We start from the raw sequence: 22,291 nt of genomic DNA, 5'->3' as shown, positions 1-22,291 counted from the left end.
ACGCTCTTCCGTCCATCGTGCATGCCGGAGCGTATCCGCCCTCTCCTTCCCCCGCCCCCTCAAGCCTTATCTCCTGGGGAAAATGAGCGCGTCAAACGGCCGCCCCGCCCCGCCCCCTGTGGGCGACCCCGCCCCCTCCCCCTGGCGCCAGGGTGGCGTGCGTGGCGGCCGCAGTACAGCCTCTGACAGAGACACCCCGGACACGGCTCCGCCCCTCGAGCTTTGACAGCTCGGGCGGGCGGAGTGAGCCTCGACCGCCGGGCTGCGGCGGCGGCCGGCGCCGTCACTAAGCCCTGATTAGAGTGGGCGCTTGTTTGCGGCACCAGATTGCGCCGGGCCGGAAGTGATCTCCGCGGAGACGGAGACGGCGACCGGACGGAGACGCGACCGAGGCTCCATTGAGGAGCGCTAGATTGGAGCGGGACGCACGGGCCACGCACCGAATTTAGAAGCAATTTGTGGTTCAACTTCGTTTGATGAATTGAGGGATGCTTTTATAAGCGACAAATTGTTTTGAGATGAAACGAGGGTGATTCAAATTGGTAATATTACTAAGTGCTCGAGCGAGGAACATATTGAATATAATTAGATAAATAAAAGAAGTTGACCTTTTCCTCGACATCAAAAATGTAAAAAGCCGAATAATATATTTTAAAAAACGGTGAGCTTTCGGCCACTGGCCTTTATCAAACCAACGTGAACATTGTTATCACGTTGGTTTGATAAAGGCCAGTGGCCGAAAGCTCACCGTTTTTTAAAATATATTATTCGGCTTTTTACATTTTTGATGTCGAGGAAAAGGTCAACTTCTTTTATTTATCTAATTATATGAGGGTGATTCAATTACTACTTTGGAACCCAGGCTTGTTTTTTTTTTAGCAGAACGGATGTATTGAATTTCATATTTTTTAAACCAATTTGGTTTAATTTTGTAGCGTCAGAAAGTGTTTGCTTTCACATCGATTGATCGGATCCGGATGATAACAAACATTATACGTGTATGCATTGGGTTTTGAATATAGGCAGAAAAAAATAACAGTATGTATGTACAGCCCTCTGCAAACTGCGTGGTAGGTATTCTTTTTTCGACAAAACCGAGAATAACGCGAATACTATGCCATCGGTCACTCGGAAATCGTAACAGCATGACGCGCGAGACTTCGCACCTTAGATTGGCATTATCATCGTGTTCATTTTCTATCCAGTTTGGCAACAAAATCCAAAAGTTTATATTTGCCCCCAAAACAGACTTTTGCATTTTGCTGCCACACAAGGCGTATACTTTGTCTAGTGATAGACCTAATCGAAGAAGTGGAGCATGGCGCATCTATTTGCAGTGAGTTCCGACCGACTGATAACATAGCCTTTGAGTTATCACCGGTTTTGTCGAAAAAAGAATGCCTACCACGCAGTCTGCTGAGGGCTGTACATGCTTATCATAATATAACAATAACCTTCAAAATGCAACGGTATAAAACTAAAGATCACTTTCTTATATTAGCGAGGTAACTACTAGTGCAACTAGATTTTCATCATGTGCTACGAAGATTACTGACTGCCTTTGCATGTCTACTTGATGCCTCGCTGATATGATGCATGTCAATGATGATAGCTTCGCTATAATACGCTGATGTCAGATGATCGTTTCAGTTTGATGAAATGATCTGCGATCAGCGCACAGTGTTCATGTTACACGCTATATTGAGCCATGTTGTCCGACAGGAGCTTCCTGTCTGGAAACACGAGTCCCCAGGCTCAGACCTCATCATCTGAATGAACTCGTCTACCCGGAATAGCCTGATTGGAAGTCTTGAGTCCTGAACAAGTTGTGCAATTTGCCGTAGCATCAGCTCGATCTTTCATGGACTGTAATAATGTTTTACCACTAGAAGTTATAGCTAAGCTAAGCGTAGCTATTTTTTTAACCTACTGCAATAATGACTTGATGTTTGTTATATTAATGTCGATGAATTCGGCTTCTCTGCCCTTCTCAGTCAAGTATGATTTCAGACGCTCGCAGCCTTTCCTGTGCGCTCTCAGTATTGAGTTTCAGAGCCAATTTATCAGCTCTGACCAAACCCATGTTTTGTCACTCAGAACAGTAATCCGGGAATCCCTACAACGACCACCGCTTCCGCCACAACTGGGCCAACAAGTGTTTTACCCCGCCCACCCGCTCGGGGTCTCTATGCGGGAGACCGTACGGGGCCGGCAGCCCGGCTGCTGGCCCGCCCCGCAGCCCCCGGGGCAAGAGAAGAGCCAGTAGCGCCCGGCTCCGCCCGTCCGCCCCGGCGACTACAGAGCCGCTCGTTAGAGGCTGAGTTGGCTCTCTGAGCTGCCGAGAATCACCGCCCTGATCGGAAAGCAGCGGCGAGGGAGCCAGTGTGCCGGTGGTTTGCGCCGAACTTTGGTCGTGGGCACGGTGCAGAGCGCAGCGCGGCGGTGTGGGCCCATATGGCCGGATAAGTGGTTATCGATCGGTGCACTGGCGACGGTCACATACACAGGACACTGCAGTGAGCCGAGCGGTCACCATGCTGGCCACACGAGGATCCCGCAGGAAACTGGAGATCCACGCCGATATGGTGTCCAGATCCAAGTAGGTTGTGCGAATATTTGGTACGGTGTCACTTTTTGGGACGTTTTATGCGTGAGTTTTTAGGGTGTTTCTTCACTTTTTGTTCACTTTTTATAAGATGGTGTGTTTTGGTGGACTAATTGGCTGCTGATGCTAAAGGGTTTGTAAATGCTAGCATTATTAAACATGACACTGTATTGTCAAAAACAGCTTGTATTGATTGGCATTTGCATAGATATCATGAATAATTTCATGTTATCTTTGGCACTTGACATTAAATTATGTTCGTAATATTCGTAATAGTGCTTTCATCAAACTGAATAAATGCATCAAGTCAATTGAAATGAAGATATGATAGCTAGTCTTGATTTCATTTCGTTACTTTGCACAACCTACTCTCTCTCTCCCTATTTCTCTCTCTCTCTCTCTCTCTCTCTCTCTCTCTCTCTCTCTCTCTCTCTCTCTCTCTCTCTCTCTCTCTCTCTCTCTCTCTCTCTCTCTCTCTCTCTCTCTCTCTCTCTCCTTATTTTCTCTTTAAATTAATTATCATTCAATTAAAAGCTGACCTTTTACGGCGTGAAGCGTCTTCAAATTACCCTGCTCATTTTCAATCACCAGCGAGGGATTTTAATGAAACGATGGCTCTGGGAAGACGCCATTTTAATCATTGAGTCGCTGAGGCGCGGCAGTCAGTCACGCCGTCGTAAGTTTGCAGGCCGTCCTCCGTCACCTGAAATCGATACCGTCACGCTACAATGAGCCCTTGAGCTGTCGATCAGACCTCACTCAATATGACCTGGTCGGCGGCCGACCGTCCGGCGCTTTCACAGAGCGAGTGTGATTTGAAAGCCGGGGATTGGAGTGGATTGGCTTGTGATCAGATTGGAGTGGCGATGTTTGCGATGTGGCTGCCCTGGCGCTCTGCTGCATAAAAGCGTGTGTTTGTGTAACTCATTAATATGGTTCGGGAGTCGGGGTTTGGTAATGGGAACATGAGGGTTATAAATACGACTCTTGCTCGTGGTGTATTGATTTGATGTGGAGCTCTTGTTTTGTTTGGCCCGTCTGAACTAATTAGGTGCTTCAATGTGCTGTTGTAGCTGGTGTCCAATGCAATGTGTACCCACATCGTGATCAATAAGTGCACTACATCTCTGTCAAAGTAGTGTCATTTTAATGAACAGGTCTTCTGTCACATTGGTTGTTGAGAGGTTGAGGCAGAGACTATATGACACAAATGTTTTCCTTTAACGCCCGTATGTCTGATGTTCAAAAATGCCAAGCATATAAGTAAGAAAGGGACGTTTCGCCGGTACCCTTGAAGCTTAGCTTAAACATACGAAAAAGTTGACAAAAAATTTGGAAATGAATGAACTAAATAAACAAGTAGCAAATGAAATGAATAAATGACGATTTAGTTTTGGTATTTTTCACATTGCAATACTCAAATCTTAAATGCCGCTTGCAAGCAAATAAACTTATGCTACGGAATTCAACAGACCTTAAAGGGAGATAATGAGCTTTCTTTTTTCTTTAATAAAAATTACTCGACATCTATACTATTTCTACTGTAGTTTCTATAAAATATGAAAATTTCCTAGCACATTTTCGTATGTGAAAAAGGTTTTTATTTTTGCAAAAAAGAAGCAGTACTTGCAGTACTTGTAACACCCACCGAAATGCGTTGTCCTTCTTGTCCTTCTCTATAAAAAAGTCGCAGTATATGGCGCTTTTGTTTCAAACGGCGACGCTTGGGTTTTTGTTTATGTTATCGCCTTGTCGTTGCTTGGTTGTAAGGATTCTAATTTGAATTAGAGTTAATTCGGTTTAGAATTAATTAGATTCGTACATAGTGCCTACTCTTCTTTGTTTCCAAGTATTATTTTGCGCCACAAATGAACGGCATGCGCCAGAAACGCAGCCAAATCTTGCGATTGCGACTACGAAATTCATTATTTTGGCCTCAGAGCCTGAAGCGAAAAATACAAGCATATTTATTTCAAAAAGACTTCAGGTTTGTCGAACGGTGTTATGAGAATTTTGATAACAGTACTGCATAAGTTTTTCAGTGATGCCGCAAAAGTGTTGTATCTATCTTCTTTTATTGTGCAGTCGGCGGGACCGATTCAAAATTGAGTCGTTGCTACTAAAATAGCAGCATATGGCCTCAGATGATGAACAGGAAAAATAGTTGCGTAAATTTAGACATAAACCACCCCCAAACCATGAATATCTTTTGAAGGCACTATAGACGACCATTAACTAACTAGATGTGATGAAGATCAAATGTAAGGAATACGCTCATTTTACAAAATTACATGCAAGTACCAAAAAGTGATGTAAGTACTTATTCAACGGTCATTTTCAGCGCTCCTCGCTAACGTGACTTCAAGTTGAGATATTTGCGGCAAGGTACCGCATTGAGCAAAATGGTTTTAATTTACATTATAACTTGTTGTGTTTTGTCAGAAAATGATCCTAACTCAGATTTTGTGGAAAAAGGTCATTATCTCCCTTTAATTTGCAGTCCACAAAGTACAACAAAATGGAAATGGTTCTCTGAGAGCCATCAATGTCCAAGGACTAAGTACAGACCCGTGCAGATAGACCATAAATGGTTCAGTCATTACGCATCAGCCATCAGTCATCGCTCGCGCTGCTGCCTTTCACGGCTTATCCGTATTTTCCCGTGCGTATCGATCGCGCTGCTGCGTGCGTGAATGGTGAATAGAATGATACGGCAAGTCATTTAAAATCAGGCATTTTTAATGCTGTCGTCATCAGCTGGCTTTAATCAGCTGTCGTCACTAAGGAGCTAAGCTGTAGGGTAATGACGAAAATCAACTATGCATAAATCCTAGCGAACGTTTACCGGCTGGATGATGCTGTGCCGCCGGGCTGGCATGTATTGCGGCACAGTATACAGCCGCGCTGGACGCTAGTGGCATCTAGTGGCAGCGGCACAAACTACCCTCGGCTCGGCGGCCGAAACACCGCACTGGCAGCAGGGCAGCCGGGCAGCCGGCAAGGCATTCATAAATAATAATGCAATCAAGCAACTGCGGCTATTCACTGTTTCCCAGTTCTCTGCATCATTTGAAATTCAGTCATAAAGTCATGCATTTTCTTTGAATGTTAAACATGGGCAAATTGTGGGATTTCAACCAAGGGACGTGCATAATTTGTGTATGACCTGACCCCTGGCCTCTCCTGACCTCTCCACCGGCTCTATGGACCAGTGTCTCTAGAGGATTTGGTATCAAAGGTCAGCTCACCCATACGGTCATATAACTACTCCCGCTTATTAGCTCTTCTGAACTCATGACCTATGAACTTTAGCTGGTTATTGGTTAGGCTACACTCTTGTCAAAAGCAGTCCGTCCGATCGCCAGGCGTCCCATGCTGTATGATCTGAATGCCTGGGGGCTGGGGCTCTGCCAAGTCAGCCACTGGGTGAATCACTGGCGGATCCAGAAAGGCGGTCTTTGAGGCTGCGAAAGGGGAGCATATCCTCCCTGAAAATCTCCGAACTCCAACAACTTTTCGCATTTTGATTCCTTATTAGCTGCTGTTCAGCCAAAAGCGAACTTTTTCATATGAAACTCGTTCATTTGTTTATATTCTAAAAAAGGTAAAATTTCGTCGATTTGCATGCAGAGGGGCAGCTACATATATCCTATCATGCCCAAGCTGTGGTGAGTACACTGAATGAGAACCCTCAGTGAGTTAGCTTGCCTCCAACAGAGTGAACGAGCTACTTATCACTGTTATCAGCTTCCGCCCCTTTGTCCCAACTTTTAACGATATCTGACGTAACACAACTTGTCCTACTCTTTCAAACTATTCACAAACTATTTGCACTTTGCGTCTGTCAGCATCTGTTAACGTCTTGTCTGTTCTGCTTTCCAGAGTTCAGGAGACGGACGGCTCGTTTTTCGAGGCGTTTGCGTCGTTGCCATGGCGACAGGAGAACCGCCGGATGCAGAGTCTAAAGGAAGAGGAGGAGCAGAAGGACCGTCCGCCACCCAGCGAGGCGGCCGCCGGCCTCCAGCCAAAGAGGGTCGTGGTCAGCCAGCAGGAGGTGAGGGAAGGGAAGCGAGCCTGCCGTGACAGGCAGCGGACCGGGGAGGAGGGGGTAGCCGCCGGCCTTCAGCCTAAGAGGTTGGTGGTCAGCCAGCAGGAGGTGAGGGAACCAGGGAGGTAGGGGGGGCATTCCACGATAGATCGTACCACTTTTTTCCAATTTTACACCCTCATCTCTCGGAATTTGACGAGAATTGGTCTCAGGGGTAATCAGGGGCTCTGAATCCACCTGTAACAATTTCAGGCTTATCAGATAAGTATTTTTTGAGTTATGGTGTATAACATTTTTTGGATCTTGCTTTGCAGCGCTAAGTTTGGCGGGCTGTAACTCTAAGACGGATTATTCAAATGCCAAATGTTATATAACATTGAACTTGCAATGAAACAGAGATTAATATGTATTTTTGAAATTGCGAAAAATACGCTATTTTTGATATATGACATATCGAGTTTTCTTTCATTTGTATTTTTTTGGACTTTGGGACCAAATTTTTTTGAATTTTTATTTCTTTAAAAAGATATTTGGCTCATTGTTAAGAAGTATGCGAAAAATTAGGAAGGTGTTCTTTCTATAAATGTATTTATTTTACGTCACGATAACGGTTTCGAATAGTGATTCGGGAGGGGAGCTTACAAATGGCGTGGTAAAAGTGCCTAGTGACATCACGGGTTACTGAAATTTCAATTCAAGTCTCAGTCATCTGAAAAAAAGTTAAAAGAGGGTTCATTCAACCCTCTATCCTATAAGCGCAAGGGTGAAAAAGGCTGTTTGGTTCTGACATTGTTTGGGACGCCAATGACCATAGCTGTCCGAGATGAAAGTTACAGGACGCATACATGGTGTCCTCCAGAGGTCTCACAACTTGTATATCTGGGAATTTTTCAAGGTTACATGAGATCAGGTCGGTTACGTGACATCACTGTTATAAATCAATGGGGAAATATAAAAACTGTTATTTTGGCGCCGAGAATGATCTAAAACTATCCCACGTACATGGTATCGTGATTTCATGCCCTCCTTGCAAAGTCCAATGCTTTACTTTTGCATTGCTAATCTTGCGTGACGTCATTTATGAAGTCACTAGGGTCGTACGAGTTTTTCGTCAATAACTCCCGATCAAATAGAGCTAGAGAGTCGGGAAAGCCACCAATGGACTCGGGAAGACCTTCCGAATCGAATGATATGCCATATGATACCCTTTGCCCAGCTTCGTGACCTGAGGGGCTCTGACCTGACCTTGACCCGAGGTCAACTACTAAAGTTGACCTCACCCTAGCAAAAAGTATACCATTCGATGCACCTGAGCTAGGCGAACACAATGATGCCAAAATCGCGGCTCTGCGGCCATTTTTTGCGAAGTTATTTACTAAAAACCGAACCCGTAACTTCAGTCACGTGACCTGACCTCAGACGCTACCGGTTAACCTGAGACCTTAAAATCGGGTACCAATCGCTGCGACTTGTAACGGCACACACGCCCGTTTTTTTCCGCGAGGCTCTAGCTCTATTAGAAGCGAAACGGCGTGCTGGGGTCGGATCAACCCCTCCGAAACCCATTTTGTTTGCGGGAAAATGAGGAACTTATAGAAAGAACACCTTTCTAATTTTTTGCATGTCGATTTGCAATGACATAAAGATTATTTTGAAAAAATAAAAATGTGAAAAATTTTGGTCCCAAAAGTCATTAGAGGCAAATGAAAAAAAAATTAAGGTTTTTGCTCAACAATGAAATTTTTTCTTTGGAATTTTTAAATAGTAATATTAATTTTTGATTCATTGCAAGCTTAGTGTTGTTTACTTTTTGTTGGTTGCTTAACCCGTTCTTGAGTTATAGGCCATCAAACTCACCGTTACATACCGAAGTTAAAAAAATGTAATGCAATATAACTCAAAAAGTTTTGATCTGAGAAGTCTGATATTTTGCCAGGCGTCTTTGGGGCCTATGATTACCCCTAGGACCGATTTTCATTAAAATCCGAGAGATGAGGGTGACGGGCCTGGTACGATCTATCGTGGAATGCCCCAGGGATAAAAAGAAGGGAAAAAGGAAGAGAGGAAAAAAGTAATGAAAGCATGGATTACTAACTCATGCGACTTTAATGGGAAGGGAGTGAGGCCAATGGCGGGATCAGTAGTGGAGCGTTATAACAAATATGCCCCTTGGATAGGCTTTAAACAGTACGCTGGTGGCTTGGGGTTTGTCTCTACCCCGTTCCCTCCTGGACAGCTGGCTGGATCCAACAGTGGGTGCGGGTGACCACTGACCAGGAGTTGAAGGAAGGTGAAGTGAAACGAAGGAAATGGATGGGTCATTGAGCGATATGACCAAGTTGTGCGGTGATTGTTTGAGACAGACTGGGAGCCATTCAATATTTATTTCTGTAATCAGTGTCGATAAAGCGGGGTACTGTCGTTTGAAGTTGACATGCTTCCATACAGGGCCTGGTTTCAGCAGTCGAATGATACTCGATCAAATCCCTTTATGTGGTCCAAAAGTCGCCGCTGGCACCACTCATGTGTCACTTATGAGCTCTCACAAGTTTGACTGCTAGGAAATTCAATCATACGACCCCACTTCTCAGGAGTCGACAGTTTTGTTGCAGCACAGGCCGTTCCCCGGTGCTACGACTGGGAAATGATCGCGCCATTCTCTCAGCTCTAAACCAGACATTTCGCTAAGAGTTTCTCGCATGGCAGAGTTTAGAATTTGATTGACTGGAATATGGTTCTAAATTGGGTGGAAGGGTGCCTGCCTATGAGGTAACCTTCACAGTTGAATAGAGTTTGCATTCATAGGGTGAACAACGAAAATATTGCCATCATAAAGCTCAATGAAGGTTTATGTAGGCCGGGTAACGGAGTAGTTGACTGTTGGGCTTGATGCCCATATGATCGATTTATACGAGTACTTGGAATGCGCTTGGATCATGTTGCCGATGTCAGTAGCAAAATACCGCTGTAAAATATGTGAACATAAAGCATCACTAGATAAATAATGAATGGCAATAAGTACCTACTTTCTCCTCTTGAAAGGTTGTGCTTCCCTGTAGTAACAGCAGAAATAATAATTAGAAATGTGTAGATATGTCAAAGATGTACTGAACCTCTTTATGCAGTTGCCAGCAGGCCAATTTTCCTTTGAAAAGTTTGTGTTGCAGTGCCTGCACAGAAGAGACAGAGAGCTGGGCTCTTTTGCTTAAATCTGTGTTGTTTTTGCAGATACTGTTTCATGGTTTTCCCAATTTGATCTTTGTGATTTTTATAATGTAAAAAATGGTTTCCTTTGTAAGCGGGGCATAATAGCCTGGGTAGTGGGTATGTTATGCCAAGCAATGAGCGTACTTCCGCAGCTCATTTAATTGTTAGGGCTTCCTGCGTTGGGAATGGGTGTTAAAAAAAACGAAAGACTTCTCGAATCTGTAGGGAATGTATAGTTGTCAGAAACTTGCGCAATGCTTTATCCCAGCGGCTTTCCTTTTACATTCCCTGGAAGCAGGCCTACTTTGCTGCTTAATCACTGAGAGTACCTGAAACAACAGAATTAGCCAACTATTGTAGGCACATCCAAACAAGTTGCCAACTATGGTAAACACTGGGTATAATCCCGGAGCTGATTCCTCCGAGTCCCGTGACGCCGCGCTAAGCTCCTCCGGTAATCCGCTATCGCCGGCGACAGGGCGCCGAACCGCCTCTTCGAATCGATAGCTGCTGATGTCGAGACTGCGATCAACAACTTCACGCTCACTGGCAGACTCTGGGGGAGATTCAATCGGGGAAAAGATTGAATCTCCACCCTGCCCGAAATCGATGAAAATTTACCGCTTTGAATGAAAACCAAACAGCATCTCTTTTTTAAATCATTAAAACTGCATGAAAGCGCATAAGAGGTCGGTAGTGGCAGAGTTTTTGGAATTCGGATAAAATTTTCAGGGTAGAAATGCCCAGCATCATCCAAGACCGCCTCCCTGGACCCGCCACTGACCCCGCTCCGTCTGTTGCAGCGTGAGAACCTGTACGTGGAGGTGCTGTACACGGTGAAGCACAAGGTGGGGGCGACCACGTCTGAGCACTCGTCGCTGGTGGACGAGCTGAACGACTACACGCAGGAGGCGTTCCACTTCTCCCGGGACGAGCACCAGAGGATGATGACCATCGCCAGTGATGAGAAGGTGAGGAGGAGGAAAGGGGAAGGGGAGCGGATAGAAAGAGAGAGAGAGAGAGAGAGAGAGAGAGAGAGAGAGAGAGAGAGAGAGAGAGAGAGAGAGAGAGAGAGAGAGAGGAAAAAAAATATTTTGGGATAGGGAACGGAAGAAGTAGAAGGGGAAAATCGAAAAGGTTATCTTATAGCTGAGAGGAAGAGAGTGAACCAGATGAAGAGAGAGGAGCGAAGCAGAGTAAGAAAGAGGGTGAAAAAGAGGAGGGAGAGATCACCCAAGCGACATAAGATGTGGAGATGGGAGGGGTGGGTTGAGTGGGCAGTGTGGATATTCAGTGGAAGTAGAATGATCATATTGAACAGGGTGGATGGAGGAGCAGGACGATTGAGCTAGGCGGAGTCAAAATATGTTAGTTGCCAAACTGCATTTATTGTCAGAACCTCAAAACGCTTGAAACCACGAGCAGCATTAGCTGAGATTGCTATTACCTTTGCTTCTCCATCACTTATCTCGGCATCTATCCAACTTTATCTAGAGTACTCGAGCTGTTCCACCGTTGGGGGCGGAGGCAGGTGACCGCGTGCTGAGTGCTGACCACCCCAGCCGTCAAATACGGGGCAGAAGGTACCCGCCTGCCGACCACCCGTGCCTTCAAATACGGGGCAGAACCTACCGGCGGTGATAGCCTTTACTGACCACCCCAGCCGTCAAATACGGGGCAGTACCCCGGTGGCCGGCGCGCTCCCACGACGCTTTACGGCGCCGATCGAATGCTATTAGGGCGGCTTTCTATGACGAGACGTGAGCGCCGCCGCCGCGCCAGAATCGCCGCGCTCGGCCGTTTGGCGCCAAAATGGACGGCCGTCACGCGGTGCGCGCCGTTGGGCGTCAAAGGGACGGGAAGTGGACGGAGGCAGCTGACAGTGAATGGGGGAGGAGGAAGTGCTGGAAAGCTGGGAAGTCGGCTCCATGTTAGGGCCGTTTTACACCGTAGCATGTTTTCGGACATGTTATTGATAGGCATAAACCTCGCATGATTTTTCTTCTTGTTAGTTTTCATGTAGATATCCTGCTAATGCAGCGCTTGATGTGTATGCGGATACATCCAGGTGTGGCTATAGGTCTGCAAACTTAACCCGCGACCGCCTGGGGGGGGGTCGGATCCGACCCCCCCCCCCCTCCGTTTTTCTTGAATAACTCATGAAACACTTTCGCTATCTACTTGAAACTTGGCATACCTTCTCCCCCATCAATTTGACGTCTCCTGTGCAATTTTTAAGAAAAAAAAATTCCAAGAAATTTTGAGATATATCGATTTTAGTGATGTAACTACATGGCGTTTTTAGTCAAAAAGTGGTAAATGTTTAAAAAATCGCCAAAAATCAGGGTTTGAAGCAAATTGCAAATTAAGGACATCAAAAGACGCAGCTCAACGAGTTCTTTAAAATGGCTATCTCGGATTTTCCATAAAAATGCGTTTTTTACCCCTAAAAATTCAAAAAACTATATTTTTTGGAAAACAGCTTATAAAATCCAAAATTTTGGGATTTTCCAAAAAACCGGAATATATGTTGTAGAGCTCTATTAGAACATGAGATGCCCCAAATTTCAACTTTCTATCTTGATTTTTGACCCCCAAATTGTAAAAAATAGCTCCAACATGCATAGGGCATGGTGACGTCATAAGCATTTTCGTGAATTAGAGGCACTTCTGAACATCGCATGTGAAAACAAATGGCACCACTAGATTCCTGGGACAAAGCTCGTCTAGAAAAGTGCATTTTTATGTCAAAAATAAAAAGTTGAAAAATTGACATTTTTTCTTAGCCCTCGTTTAGTTAAGTATAGTATAAACGATTTTTTATGCGTTCAATGCACACTTATCACCAGCACAGTGACTTGGGGTCACATATACCCATTACCATCGGATTCGGCGTGAAAAATAAGCCATAAAACATGTGTCGCACGCCCATGTAGCGGAAAGTGAAAACCGTGACCTTTCGTGACCCGACCTGACCTTGACCTGTACTTAGTATGACCCCTATACGCACATGGTACCTTCACTAGGCCTTTGAGGTCATTTTTGGTGAGTTTCGAGCAGCAGCTATCGATTCCGCTGTCCGTAAGCCGATTCATGCAAAACCCCTGAATTTGACCTTTGACCTGACCTTGACCCGAAAGTTGACCTCAATCTTAAAATCTTAAGAGTGCTTTGGGAAGGTCTCGTAGAGACCTTTCGAACGCCGCCTCGCGGGGCTCGATACGACCATTGGTTCTCGAGATAACAGGGGGGGGGGTCGGATCCGACCCCCCCAGGCTGTCGTGGGTACGGAAATAGCCCAGGCGGTGCCGGGTTAAGGCTCCTTTAAGCTATAATTGAAGAACAAACATTATTTTCATGAACGGGAGCTCAAAGCTCGAGGAGACTCCAGTTCCGTTTCCCAAAACCGCTGCAACTCGTTCCAACTCCGCACAAACGCCGCAAAAGACATCGTCACAAAAGTTGTCAGCAGACTTCAATCGCCCGAGCGTGGCGCAAAGTTCTTTGTTCCCTCGTCAGAGGCCAGCGGCTGTGAACAATTTCACGGTAAAATGGTATCGCGATGTTGTCTTCTTTTTCCAACTTGATAACTCAGTTCAGCAAATTTACGCGCGAAGGTAAATGGTTGTGGCTCTCCCAACCCCATAACATTTGCCGATTAGCCGTCGTGGAACAGGTACTCAGTGCCGCAAGGAACTGTCTTTGCGTACTCTCCAGAAACTAGCACGCATTTCGCGAACCCTCACTGCTCGGGCTCATCTGTTTCACTCCTTTCTTTCAGAACTGCTCGAACCCTAATCACATTTCCCCGGCCGCACCTGCTGATGAGGGTGTTGTTGTTGATGCGAAACGGCGCCCTCCCCGAGGGTTTGAGAAGCTATATCCAGTGCAGTCAACGGGCGTCTCTGAGGTCCCATTGCGTGCCTTCCTGTCCCCAACTTCGGCCCTCCAACTCCCCTGAGTTCTTCGGCAAGAACCGTTCCGATGCCTTAGTTCTGTTCTCACCCCGTTCCCGTACCGTGGTGCTTGCGTCATATTTCCGTTCATCGCCCCTCAGTTTCGGTTCAGTTATACTCAATGCTGCGGTGTTTGCGCCCTGAGTTGCGCTGTGTTCGGTTCCCGTTTATGGCCTGTCTGGAATTGTCCATTTTTGTCGTGGCGCCGCTCGGGAAACGGTTGATGACGGCTCGTCACGGCAGCTCCAGTGTTTGGCGGTTCATTGGCGGCCCTCACTGCCCGGCAAAGTGAGGCGGACACGCACACAGTCACACAACGGCGCATACACGCGCGGGTGGGGAGAGAGGGAAGGGAAGGAGTGGGTAGAGGAGGACAGGCCCTCCCTTTGACTAAAAAAAGATTGAGGTTGATTGCAACTAAGTCTCTTTTATATTCATATTTTGTTTTGTAGTAATTGCTCTTCAACTGATTTTTGTGCTTACACCTACGCCCACTGCACTGAGCTATATCCACGCCACAGCCCACACATATCTGGTAATATCGTCAAGCGTTGAGCACTTGAACAGTAATAAAAAGATATTGCTTTTAGTGCATTATGTAAGGCAAAATGGTGGCTCTTACTGCTGTACCATGCTGGTTGCCTGAGTGCGGTTGCATTGTGGCTGCGCAAGTGCAGGGAACTGAACCGGCGCAAATAGCGTCATCATGCTTACCCTGAAAAGAAGGGTGGGAATAGGGAGGAAATGGGCAGGATGGAGAGAGGAAAAGTGGAGGCAATGAGGGCAGAGAAAAGAGTCAGATATGGCGGGCGATGGAGCGGGACTCAATAGATGAAAATGACTTGTCTCATTTCTCATTTTTCCCCTGGGTAGTCAAGACATAACGGCCCTTTGGCCTTGTCCATTTCATGGGTCATTTGCAATGGACGTGCAGAACCCCTAGCCGGATCAATTTGTATCAAGCCGCCGAGCCGAAACATACACGCATACCAACAATGCCTGTTTCTGATATCTCAGACTATGGCATTTTGATGACATCGTTTCCAAGTACAATTCAAAACGCTGTAGACTTTTCATGTCCAGCAAAACTGTCGAAGTGGGCTCATTTCATATCACATTTGTCTCATTTATCGGCGTACGTTGTTTGGTGACATGACCTGCTTGGGTCCCTATTTATTACAGCCGCCCATAGTCATCCTGAACCTGGTAGTGGTCGAGGCGAGCGGTCTCGAGGCCAAGGATGCTGATGGTAAGTGTGACAATGGCGCATGCTTTACATCATCACAGCTTCGCAACGCTCTGTGGTCAATCAAGCTATGTGTGTCATTGTCGTCAGTGGTGATTGTTGCGGGCTTTACGTAATGTGGCGTCGAACTAATTTGGGCAAATGTTAGAATGCGCGACGTTCGTAAATGTTGTTTTTCATTTCGTTTCAAGTGTAGCTCGTTTTCACGCCGCTTTTTATGTGCTCACTGTTGACGACCGCTGTAATCACTTTTGTTTCCATTCCATGTGATTGTTTTTATGAGTTCCTTATTGGAATTTCTCTTGTGCTCTATGTGGTAGCGCTTTTGTGGTGCTGACGTCACGCTGACCGTCTTTTGCTCTCTCTCTCTCTCTCTCTCTCTCTCTCTCTCTCTCTCTCTCTCTCTCTCTCTCTCTCTCTCTCTCTCTCTCTCTCTCTCTCTCTCTCTCTCTCTCTCTCTCTCTCTCTCTCTCTCTCTCTCTCTCTCTCTCTCTCTCTCTCTCTCTCTCTCTCTCTCTCTTTCGGATGCGGCCGCCTCTGAAGGCCTCAGCGATCCTTACTGTATGGTCGGTATTGTACCCGGCTGGCATGACTTTGGGAGCGCCCCTGAGCCGCAGACCTGTGTGGAAGAGACCTTACCCTTGCCCTACCCGGGTATCGCCGGTATAGCTGGTAACTGGACTGCTGCATGCACTTTGTAGCACAGAGCTTAGCATCATTTCATGCTAGGTTTGAGTAATATCTTTGGAAATTCGTAAGAGAGCGCTGAGATATTTTTTGTGTGCATTGTGATTTTTGCGATGCAGACTTGATAGATGCAGACAAAAACAAACAGACTTTTTGTGATGCAGACAAAAACAACTTTATGTTTTTTCACTTCAGGTTTGATGTACTTCGTTGTGTGACGTGCGTTATAAGGTGTTATATTGTAATGCATAGTAACATTTTGCAACGCACTCTTACTCTTTTTCAATCTGAATGAAATATTATTGCCCTAAACTAGAAGTGTGTTTTATCTCTAGCATATCGGCACCTTTTTTTTTAAACCCCACATTTGTTCTCCGGTGAATTTCAGACAAGTTGGTTAGAGACCTTCAAAAAAGGTACAATCACTCGATTTTTCTCAAGTTTGTCTGTCTTGGCAGATAAAGCAATACCAGAACAGGCCTACGAACACACATATTTGATCACGATCGGACGATTGGACACTTTTAAAAGGAGATCTTTCGTGCCTCCCGGAAATTCACGGGAAAGCAGATGTGGGGTTTAAAAAAAGGTGTCGATATGTCACTGCAACTCATCAAGCTGCTGAAAGTTTGGTCAGCTGCACGTTTGACATTGTACCCTGTCCTTTTTGTCACCTAACCTCGCCGGCAGGCTGCTGTCCCGTCGAACACACGGCGCAGTCAGCTCGTCGAGCGCACGGTTTCAATGTTTTCGTCGCCGTCGAATTCGGAGGAGGTGCTCTAAAATTGATAAGACACGCCCCGAACGACGGGATAGGCGCCTTTTATTTGTCGGAGCCCCGGCGAAGGTGGATGAATAATACAAGCGAGAATATGATAAGCTATTGACCGAACGTACGTTGAAGAAAAGTAAGCGGATAGGTGATTTTTGGCGAAACGAATCAACATCAAAATATCATCATATTCGAACTGTTGTGCCTTAGTTTGACCAGCACCGAAGTATAGTGTCAATTCCAGCTCGTTGCAAAAATGATGTCTTTACGCCGCTAACGCCAAGAAAGCAGCAAGTGCCCATGCTCTTAGCACTTGCCTCTTTTTCCTAGTGGCTAATGAATGTCATTAGCCACTATGAAGTAGCTTGAATAGATTATGAGGAGTATGAGCACGCGCAGAGCTCCGGACTCCGGATCCGGCGGCCGACGCTCGGTTCCGGGCTGGGCCGGGTCCGGACTAGCTTGAATAGTAGAAAAAACTAGAAGGTAAATAGAATGAATGCCCAGCCACCGGAAAAGTAGTTGAAGGGTAAATTCTGATCGGCTCCACAACCGTCTTCAATGTTCTAGTGAAATTACTTCGTCGATGAATGCAGGTCCTCATTTGACGCGTCGGTCACTTACTGATTCAGATCTCCAGTAACATTTAACCACATAGCGTGGATTACATAAGTAGAAATAAGACAGGAAATAAGCACGGGCTTACTTTCGCACAATTGATCATAAAAAAATGTGCAGTGTCATTAAATAATTGGCCATACCCAGGATAAACGGTCCTTACATTACCGTAAATGTTTAAGCATTGAATGGGCAATGGGCATCTATTCCGGCCGCCTGGCTTGTCCTTCGGTTCCGGCTCGGCTATCGTGCGGTTTGAGTGATGAGTTATTGGAAAGGTCAGGCCAGGCCAAAGGTCACGGTTGTGATCTGACCAGAACTGATGTCCGGTAGTTGCCATGGTAACGAGGATCCAGATCGTGAGACGGCGTCTCTACTTGTCAAAGGCTGAAAGTCGATAACTCACGGCGGCTCGGGTACGAGCTAAACGGATGGGCCGGTTACCAGCTAAACTGATGGGCCAATTGACAACGCCGAGGTGGGCCAGATAAGTGGCTAGGAGGTTTTGTAACCACTACTGGAGCGTAATGGACTGGGCAGATACCGTGATCTTCATTGAACATTGACATTTACTACAGCAATGCTCCCTTCAATTCCAGTTCATTTTGCCAGCTACAATCGCAGCTTGAGGAAGGCATTGCTGCGATCACTTCTCATGTATTTTCCTAGAATCTAAGCGCCGCAGTTGCCTGATCAGATGCCTGGAAAGACAAGCCTTCGCCGATTACCGTCACCCGCTAACACGCCCCTGACTCATCCCGTCCGTGATCGGGGGGGGGGGGGATTGGCGGTGCTTAGCTATCCCTTCCACTCTTCCCTTGATCAAACGCAAACAAGGTGCCACGGCTGAGTGCTTTGAAAACACCGGCCAATCACGAGCAGCGCCAAGAGACGCTGTCCAATTGGGATAGGTGTGATAGCCGACTTACGTAAGGGTCACACCTGTCACAGGCTCATTGATTAGATGCTTGTGACGCGGGCGTGGTTTTACCACCTTCATTCTAGTGAATTTTTAACTATAAGACATGGATTTGGTATCAACTTATCTATTTTGAAATCCTGAAAATGTACCAAACAATCTTTTAAATGTTTAATTACTCAAGCCTCTGCATAACATTTGGGTTAAATGAAATCTGATGACATCGTGTTGTCATCTAAAATATGCGTCTAAGCAGCTTGTCATACTCAATGGTAATCTTTCGTGATGAAATTTAGTTTATCAAGCTGCAGACACTAATAGCAAAACCCTGGCGGCAGGAAGTCATCCACTGCCAATACAGTGCTAGTCTTTACAGCTGCGCCTGAAATCCAATCTAAATCTGCATTCTATCAACGGTGATTGGCGAAACTCCCCATGAATGTGTATGAGACTGAATGTGTCTCCTTGAGCGCAGATGTGCGTACATTCGAGCAATAACCACTAACCACCACAGATGTATGTGTCACCCGGCCTTCGTATGCACCTGTGCTAACCCACGCCGATTGAATCATTCCGACACGGGCTAGGTTGGATAGAAGAGAGGGTACGGGCAATCCTATTTAAACTATACAATATATACTATCACGATTGGCAATCCTGACTATATATCCTATCCTATATAATATAGGAGGATCTTATAGGAGGATCTTGGTCAATCTAATGTGTGTGCTTGGTTATATGAGAGTACATTGTCATTTTGCTTGGTTACAGCATGGTTACAGTCATACAGGTCAAAGATGTTGATGCTATGTGCCTTGAAATGGGGCTGTAATAGATTGACAAAGAACTTCCTATTTTGGTCATATATCAGCACATAAGTAGATCAACAAAATGAGTTGCTTGTTGCAGGTCAGCAGCAGATGTTTTTTTTCTCTCAATTAAAGTCACGCTACAATATCACGAATACGGTTGGCTGACATCACTTAAGTTCCTAGCTGTCAAGGTCGGTTTAAGAGATGTTGAAATTTTGAGCTTATTATCCTTTGAAACTTCTCATATGGCCAATTTCGTCGACAACTGTTTGCTCTCTAGATTCCCCTCCGACCGCTCACTCAGCAGCTAACGCGGCAGCGCATTCTCATTCATCTCATTTACCTGACCACTACCAGCCCACCCCGACCGTTTAATGGCTGTTTGGGCGCCAATTCTCGCCTGTAATGGAGTGTATACCAATTAACAATCTATCGGCTCGCAAGCTAAGGCGCTAACAAGTGGGAACAAATGGGAGCAAATTGGAACGGAGATATGGTGGCGCTATAGCCATGCAACAAGTTGGTGATTTTATTTTGTTACTCAGTTTTTTTTTTCTGTCTCTGTATCCCATGGGGTATAATTGCTCAATGTGATATATCTACAGAATGACTGAATAAAAAGGCTGTCTTTTGAAGATTGGGCATGTTCTCATGTACAACGTCCATTGCGCCAGTTACTTTTGTTCATTGGGGATGTTTTCATACCTACTGTCAATAATGCCAGACTGATCTTGATCGTTTACGTTTAGTTAATATCCCATAAAGAGGGCACCTGCAATGATGTATGGAAGAGTGTCATCCTCACAGTTCATCGCCTTGAACACAAAGAATGCATTGCCTATTGATTGGCTATTGGCAGCTAACTATCCAACCATATATTTCAAAATCAGCTGGATCATTTTTCTGCGGTATAGTATCAACTATACTCGTACTCTGGACACGAACTTTCGGCAAATACTCTTTTGAATTTGCACGAACACTCGCAGCACGAAGAGAGCTTTTCGCCGGCTGATTCTTCCATTCGCCGTGGACGCTGGCGAATGGGCCTGACAGCCCTTTTTCGAAGGTAGCTCTTTGTCTGGGTGTCTGGCATGTGATCAGACTTCAGACAATCGAAATGTGTTCGGGAGCCCAGGAGGATTTGAAGAGATATTGGGAGGAGGCAGTCGTGTGATAATGAAAATAAAGTTTAGATAACCCTTGTTAGGAGTAGAGCAAGAGTCTCATCCCAGGATCATTGGCGGATTTCAGTTGTATCCGGGGCACCCAAAGCCGATTACGCTGACAGGTTGGTGTCCTAGTCGTAGTACTACTACTGTCGCGTGTAGCGCTTCATCATCACTTAACCCGCCTTGTTGCATGTGATATTCTTTGACCTCAGATAACCTTTCAAGACCTTTTGCTGACCCCGTGTAGCCCCTGTGGCCTTTCCTTCCGGTGTCTTCTAAGTTCTATAGTATTCCCTTTATGACGTGTCCGACGGAATGCTTCAGTGCCCTCTGCTGTATGCCGGGTCCCCTACTGACCTGCCGATGTTGACCTCTGCTAACTCCTGTGACCTTTATGCACGGCAGAGTTTAGGTGACCCTGCTGACCTCTGTGCCCTGTGCGCGACAGGATGCAGCGAACCCTACTGTATGCTGGGTCCCCTATTGACCCCTGTAGGTGTCCTCTGTGACTCCTTGTTGACCTTTGCTGATCTCTATGACCTCTACGGTGGCAGGGTTCAGTGACCCGTACTGTATGCTGGGTATCGTGCCCGGCGCCGTGTCGGGAGGTGACCGGTCCACCCCGCCTGGGTCTCCGCGGGTCAGCCGGTCGTCTCACGCGCCTCCAGCAGAGGAAGACGGGGAGGAGCGGCAGCTCAACACACACGCCGACAAACTGAGGAAACACCACAGGTCAGAGCTGAAATATACACACACAATATGGCACATTATAAAAAAGCTCTAAAAGGCTAAATGTGTCATAAAAAGTTGTCTTAGTAATACAGAATAGACGTAGGTCGTAAGGTGAAGCTGGTTGTTTGGTCAAAGTTCATTGGTGGTTAAGTTCACATTGTTGCATCATTTGACTGGTTATGTCTTAGTTATCGACTGGTTGTGTTGGTAAGCCTCACAAAACGTGTAATAATTAGATAAAGCTGACAATCGACAACCATCTCTAACCAAGCTGGACGCGTGCTGTACGGTAACTAACCGCGCGCCTGTCTACGTCTCTCACCCTGTCCTGTAGCTTTCGTCTGAGCTTCAAGCGGAAGCCCGAGTCCCGTCCTTCGGTCGTGTCGTCACCGTCATCGGCAGGATCGGGCGGCGGCGGCGGCGGCTGCGGCAGGGAGGGACACCGGGACAGCCTGAGTCACGCGGTGCCGGCTAAATTCATCAGAGCGACCACCGTCAAACCCAACACACTGGATCCGCGCTGGGAGGAGAAATTCCGACTGTGAGTGAGAGGAGGGGAAATAAGGAAGGAGGGAGGTAGGGAGTGAAAATTGAGTAGGCTTGAACATGAAGCAGGTTGTGCCCCTAGCAAGGTTGATGGCGGCAGCGTTGACAGCATACTAAGCGTTGATGCAGAAGAGTGAGAGACGACAATTGCTTTTTATGACGGCATGCCTCAGAGCTTCTGTATTTTCTTTCTACGAGTACTTTAGCATGTTTTTGTGCGTAACATTCATGCTTACGTTTTTAAGGTTACACTGCTTTTGATATTTCCATTACGATTGTTATTAAGCATCTGACATAACCTCTGATACATGTGCCTCGTCATCTTCTATTTTGCATTTTAGAGACGCAATTCAATTCTGCTGTTTCAGGGACATCGACGACGTCTCTTCCGACGTGCTTCATCTAGACATTTGGTAAGAGCTGATGGATCTTTTTCTTGTTTGAGTTGCCTGTGAATTTGTAGCTCAAATAAATGTGCCATCAGAGCCAACATTGATTAGTAGCTATTGCAGCGTCAGTGACCAATCAGCTCCGTAAAAAGACTCAGTGTTTGCGTGTCACCATGATTCAGAATGTGGTAATTTACCAGCATAATTAATTAAGAATTGGGATTCAGCAGCCCCTTGAACTTGTGATTGTCATTCTGACTTGGACGACGTCTTTTGAAGTGCCGCCATCAAATCAGGCTGCCCTGTAGGCCGACACCACAGGTGTTTAATTTGCGCTGGAAGTTTTCACACAACTTCTGACACCGGACGAAGGCGTACGAATTAAACAGAGCGAGGCAACAGTCAAAGGGCTCTTTTAAGGTGCGCGGCTGGAATTCGCTGCACCGGAAATGAAATTAGATGAATAACTTTGCCAGTGCTTTGAAGGACAGTTTTGACTTTTGATGCTAGAGATCAAAGAACAATACCAATTTCAGCATTCATAAACTTATTTTCATGTCGTTTGATGAATCCTGAGCCTAGAAA

At 46.0% G+C, this 22,291-nt stretch overlaps 1 protein-coding gene across 1 annotated transcript in view; it reads left to right on the top strand.

The window, feature by feature from the left end:
- Positions 1–2,258: 2,258 nt before the first annotated feature.
- Positions 2,259–22,291, top strand: part of LOC122371228 (protein unc-13 homolog D-like) — a 33,053-nt gene continuing 13,020 nt past the window's right edge. The window contains exons 1-7 of the mRNA XM_043347381.1: positions 2,259–2,599; positions 6,488–6,659; positions 10,664–10,831; positions 14,999–15,065; positions 20,594–20,771; positions 21,106–21,312; positions 21,686–21,730. Of these exons, the coding sequence (XP_043203316.1) occupies positions 2,535–2,599; positions 6,488–6,659; positions 10,664–10,831; positions 14,999–15,065; positions 20,594–20,771; positions 21,106–21,312; positions 21,686–21,730 (902 nt within the window). The 5' untranslated portion in view covers positions 2,259–2,534. The remainder of the gene's footprint in view (positions 2,600–6,487; positions 6,660–10,663; positions 10,832–14,998; positions 15,066–20,593; positions 20,772–21,105; positions 21,313–21,685; positions 21,731–22,291) is intronic.

The sequence above is a fragment of the Amphibalanus amphitrite genome, unplaced genomic scaffold (genome assembly GCF_019059575.1).
Source record: "Amphibalanus amphitrite isolate SeventyFive unplaced genomic scaffold, NRLGWU_Aamphi_draft 001218F_arrow, whole genome shotgun sequence".
In the NCBI taxonomy this organism is placed as follows: domain Eukaryota; kingdom Metazoa; phylum Arthropoda; class Thecostraca; order Balanomorpha; family Balanidae; genus Amphibalanus; species Amphibalanus amphitrite.
Note: the sequence above shows the minus strand (reverse complement) of the source record. Positions and strands in the feature narration are given on the sequence as shown.